The sequence below is a fragment of the Vigna unguiculata genome, chromosome 5 (assembly GCF_004118075.2).
Source record: "Vigna unguiculata cultivar IT97K-499-35 chromosome 5, ASM411807v1, whole genome shotgun sequence".
NCBI classification, from domain to species: domain Eukaryota; kingdom Viridiplantae; phylum Streptophyta; class Magnoliopsida; order Fabales; family Fabaceae; genus Vigna; species Vigna unguiculata.
In genome coordinates, this window is record NC_040283.1 from 7018482 (window position 1) to 7024544 (window position 6063).

A 6063-nucleotide genomic window follows, 5' to 3' on the forward strand; every position below is an offset into this window, starting at 1 on the left:
GAAAAATCCACTGATTGTTCTTTCATCCAGTTTCTTTTCTTGCGGATTGTATATTCTTACTTCTGCCTGACAACCCCAAACATGCAGGTGTCTCAAACTAGGTTTCCTATTCGTCCATAACTCAAAAGGAGTCTTTTGAACAACTTTACTAGGAACCATGTTCAACAAATACATGGCAGTTTTTAAAGCATACATCCACAATGATACAGGTAAACATGAATTACTTAACATACTCCTAACCCTATACATTAAGGTTCGATTACGCCTTTCTGATACACCATTTTGTTGTGGTGTGCCTGACATTGTATATTGAGCACAAATACCACGTTTCTCAAGGAACTTAGCGAACGGATCAGGGTGTTGTCCACTTTCATCATATCTTCCATAATACTCACCACCTCTACCAGACCTTACGATTTTCACCTTTCTGTCTAATTGCCTTTCCATTTCATTTATATAAACTTCTAAGGCATTTACTGACTGAGATTTCTCATGCAGTAGATAGACATGTCCATAACGCGAAAAGTCATCAATAAAGGTGATGAAGTACTTCTCTTTATTGAAAGAATTTACATCAAACGGACCACATATATTGGCGTGTATGATTTCAAGAAGTTGAGTGCTTCTCGTGGCTCATTTCTTTGTGTGTTTAGTTTGTTTGCCTTTAATACAATCCACACACACATTCAGATCAGTAAAATCTCAATCCGGAAGGATTTCATTCTTTACTAATCTTTGCATTCTTTCTTTGGAAATATGTCCCAAACGTTTATGCCACAAGTAAGCAGATCGTTCATCCACTAAACTACGTTTAGTGCCAACATTGTGATGTAAAGTCATAAGAGTTTCAGCATATAAATTATCCAAATTCAATTTATATAAACCATCATAAAGTGTACTAGATCCAATCATAAAAGTACGCTTAAACAAACTGAAACAACCATTCCCAAACTTAAAAGAGTATTCAGCAACATTAAGCTTAAACAAAGAAATTAAATTCCTAGTGATACTAGGTACATAAAAAGTATCCATAAGGTCTAAGTGATATCCAGTGTCGAGGATTAGATGATAAGTCCCGACCGCTTCCACTGGAACTTTCTCTTTATTGTCCATGAAAACAAACTTCTCATTTGGGTTTATGGTTCGGGTTGTAAGAAATCCCTGCATCACATTAGAAACATGAGTCGTACATCCAGAATCAATCCACCATATATTATGAGGAACTTCAGTTAAGTTTGATTCAAAACATATGTAAGCATTATGCTCACATTTCTTTTCAAACCAAGCTCTACCCTTTATGCAGTCCTTCTGGAAATGTCCAGACTTCCCGCAGAAATGACATTTGTCATTTTTCTTCTGGATTTTGGTTGAGGACTCGTCAATCTTCAATGGTCCTTTACCCTTTCCATGTTTTTTAGCAACTTTCTTTCCAACATCTCCTTGATTCTTCACATATTGAATAGAGTGGCTTCCTAAGTTCTTCAGTCGGGTCTCCTCCTGAACTAGCATATTGTGCAATTCATGCACATTCCACTTGTCTTTCATGGTGTTGTAGTTCATCTGGTAATGAGTTCAGAATGAACTGCACGAGAAAACCTTCATCCACTGTCATTCCTAAAGACTTAAGTCTTGTTGCGTTATTTGTCATCTCGATCACATGCTCATGCATAGTACACGAACCGTCAAACTTCATAGTGGTCAACATACTCATTAGTGTCCCAGCAAGAGACTTATCAGCAGTTTGGGAGCGCTCTTCCACAAATTTCATAAATTTTTTGCGTCATTGGTTTTGGGAAGAGCTGACTTTATATTGCTTGCTATGCACATTCTCATAAACATTAAGCTAAGTCTGTTTGATCTTGCCCAAGCTTTGTAATGGGTTTTCTCTTCATTGCTACTGGCATCCGTGATAGCAGCCGACTTTTCAACTTGAAAAGCTAGATCAAGATCCAACACACCTAAGTAAAATTGGACTTGCTCACTCCAGTCAGGGAAATTCAACCCATTAAAGATTGGAACAGACGAAGCATGCGAGTGTAAAGATACCGGAATAGAGATTGCAATTAACACATGTCTAACATCAATGCTTTGAGTCATAAAACTAAACTTACAAACAGATTCAGATATAAACAATCATTCTATGCATACTAATGTTCTCCTTTGGGAGATCCAATAATATACAACCATAAACATAATGATGCTAATCATATTATAACATTTTTGATAATTAAAATATGCATCAACTAGAATCACCTACTACCTTTAGGTATATAAATAAAACTAGTGACGCATACAAAATTATCTATAATCATGTTCATTAATTATGAGAACAATTAATCAACCTTTGGGTGATCCTTAAATGCCTTATAATTAATGAATTTTAATTAACCCATAAATTTAATTATTCATAATTTAGCATCCATACTATGGGTAATTAAAATAAAAAACGTTAATAATTTGAAATCATATAAACTTTAAAATTTTGGCCACTTTGGTAACTAACAAAATTTATCATACTTAATTTCAAATAAATAAATACACATATATTTACATATATTTAATTGCTATAAACTTTATATAGTATCCTCATTAATTTTAATTCAATAATAACAAACATAAATATTATTACAAATTAAAATAAAAATATTAATTATTTATATAAATAAAATAATTAATATTAATTTTATTCGTAACATAAACAAATAAAAACATTAAACTTTAATCCTAATTAACCATGTTCACACGTTATGAAATTGGAAAACTTTAAATTGCGCACGTTCATACAATAACAACACACGTTCACACAGTAACAATTTTTTGATGCCATTATCACATTATGTCATTCGGTGCTTCATTTCAAACAAACGGTTTTTAAGCTTTTCATTCAATGCCATCACTCCACATTCATGTGCACAGGAACGGTTTTTATTTTTATTTTTTTTTATTCAATGTCAAAATAAAAAACATGTTACAGTAAAAACACACAAACAATTCCGATTTTAAATGGCAACACAACGGAATTCAGTTTCAGCAACGAAAAACAATTCTCATTTTCAGCCCTGGCATTCGCATTCAACTTTTAAAGCGACGAAAAACTTAAATAACCCTCGAGTAATAATTAGAGTTCATGAAGATTTGGGATAAAATTAAATTAGGGTTTATAGCATTAGGGGAAAACATGATAAGGGAGAAATATCACATCATAGAAGAATCATAAATTCTACAACATTGCTCTGATACCACATGGTAAAACTAATAAAGGATCTTTAAGAGTTATGATTCTCACTCGATAAAACATAATAGAGTACTAACTTTTATCCATGAAAGATCCTATGAATATGCGTTCTTCAAAGTTGTTGTAATCTTGTGTGCTCTTCAATCACCGTTTCTCAATCTATCTCTTTGCCTTTCACACTCTTCTCACACGTTCTTGATGAGTTACTGTGTGAAAAGAACCTTATGCCCAGAAACAGAACCTCAAGTTCCTTGTATAAACCAACCATCAAGTTGGTTTTTATTTTATCTTTATCTTTATTTTATTTTATTATCACCTCCCGTAATAATAAGCAATTAAGTCTTTATATTTTATTAAATCACAATTGGGTCCATCATAATATTAGTCACTAATAGAATTAAGGTATAAATACACATTTGGTACCCAAACTTTTTCGAAAAGTTCAATGTGGTACCCGAACTTTAGAAATGTTCAATTTGTTACCCCAATTTTTTAAAGATGTTCAATTTGGTCCTCTCTGTTAAGTTGGAGTTAACACCGTGTCCGTACAGGACACGTGTCAAGCCATGAAATTTTTATTTTTATTTTTTTTTTTTTCAAAAAATTATTTTTTTTTTTCAAAAAATTTAAAAAAACTGCCACGTGTCAGTTTATCATCGTGCCACGTGGCAGCTTACAAGCATGGCACGTGGCAGTGTAATAGTTGTTTTCAATTTAGTATCCCAATTTAAATTTTTGGTTCAATTTAGTACCCCAATTTTTTAAAATCATTCAATTTCGTCATCTTCCATTTGAGACCAAATTAGTAAATAAGCTTAATTACAACCTATATATACATGTTACAATAACTTTTTCTAATATATATACATCAAATCATTTCACCTAAATACTTAAATTATTTTATTTTTTTCATTTTAACCTTTGTAATTTTTTATACATGAAATTTTTTACACTTGTAAAAAATAAAATAATTTGAATATTTAGGTGTAGTGATTTGATGTATAAATTCAAAACAATTATTTTAACATGTTTATATAAATTATAATTAAGCTTATTTACTAATTTGGTCTCAAATAGGAAAGGACGAAATTGGATCATTTTAAAAAATTTGGGTACTAAATTGAACCAAAAATTAAAATTTTGGTACTAAATTGAAAACAACTATTATACTGCCACGTGTCATGCTTGTAAGCTGCCACGTGGCACGATGATCAACTAACACGTGACAGTTTTTTAATTTTTTTGAAAAAAAAATTAAAAAAAAAAGAATTTCATGGCTTGACACGTGTCCTGTACGGACACGGTGTTAACTCCAAGAGAGGAACAAATTGAACTTCTTTAGAAAATTGGGTACCAAATTAAACATTCCTAAAGTTCGGGTACCACATTGAACTTTCCGAAGAAGTTTGGATATCAAATATGTATTTATACCTAGAATTAATTTGTCAATTAATTCTAACACCCATTTCTCTTACCCTTCTCATCCCAAATCCTATAACTCAAAAACTGCAAGCTATTTTCTGAAACAAACTTAGAAACCGCTATTCGTGCTGCTCCCACACTTTTAAAACCCAGCCATGTCTTCCATTGCACCTCTAACGTGATGTTGTTGGCTCCATCAACCAAGAACTCCTCGTTCCATGAAGGGTTCTTTCTCCCACCCTCTTCTTCTGTCCTTGTTTTGAAGAATTTGGTGCATGATTGCGTGTGAACAACAACGTATGTGTCTTTTCTTATTGGTTTTCCGTTCATGCATAGGGTTTCAGCTGATATAATCGTGATCTCCATGGTCATCAGTCTTCACGACTTCACCGCCATAAGTCATAATGACTTCAATTTTTTTATTTACAAATTTATGACGATTTTAGTTTGAATGTCGTTACAAATCTTAACAATTTCATCCTTTTTTTTTTTTTAAATTCAACTGAAACTATTTTGCGATTACGGATTCAAAACTATCCTGTTTTTTTTTTTTTAAAAAAAAAAGCCCGTGCAAGACAATGGAGAAACTTGAAACTCTTCCTTTTTCTTTTCTTTGCTGTGAGCGAAAACGTGGGGAAATTTTATAACCAGAAACGGAGAAGCGTGGTTAAATAGACAAGAATAATGTCTTACAAAATATTTATATATGGACAAGGAGAATGTTACACTGAGTTTGACTTATCAAACTTTTCTAAGAGAGAACACAGATAAATTTTTTTATAAATTAAAGTTTTTAAGTTATATATGGATTACCTTATAAAAAATTTATAAATTCCTTTTTGAAAAATTATTTCAACTTTATACATAAATTAATTTCGAATATTACATAAAATTTATTTCAACAAAAGCTAACATATTAATTACGACTAACATTGTTCATGAAAGAAATTTTTTTTATTGAACATTTAAATTATACATATTAATTTATTTGTTTGATTAAAATGCTTCCAACTGAGTGAGCAAAACAACATCATCATTTTAAACAATGCGCCTAACAATACCGAAATTTGATATTTGTCACATCTGTTATTATTTTATTGCGACTATGAGAACGTTTTCTAAATTGTCTTCATCTTAAGAAAAGTAGTCTCCTCCATAATATTTTTTTTTTTTTTATGTTCTGCCTTATTTCTTTCTCTGGCTATTCTTATTCCACATTATCACCACTTTTATCTTTATATCAGGGTCTATCCAAGTTATTTACCATATTTCCTAAATGTTAAAATGTTCATCACCTTATAATCAATTCTAACGTTCTTCTTCTGAAGCTTTCCTTGAGATTACCACATCTACAAGATTTCATTTAAAGTTTGGAACTTTTAATTGAGTTTGTGATAAATTTAAGA

General features: G+C 31.4%; 1 protein-coding gene across 1 annotated transcript; it reads right to left on the reverse strand.

Annotated features, from left to right (window-relative positions):
* Positions 1–4690: 4690 nt before the first annotated feature.
* Positions 4691–5023, reverse strand: LOC114183179. The gene has a single exon (XM_028070101.1). The coding sequence runs from the start codon at positions 5021–5023 to the stop codon at positions 4691–4693; it is 333 nt and encodes a 110-aa protein (XP_027925902.1).
* Between the last annotated feature and the right edge of the window lie 1040 nt (positions 5024–6063).

Excerpts from the sequence above, each read along its gene's own strand:
- LOC114183179 (XM_028070101.1), bottom strand. The coding sequence starts at position 5,023 with ATGGAGATCACGATTATATCAGCTGAAACCCTATGCATGAACGGAAAA.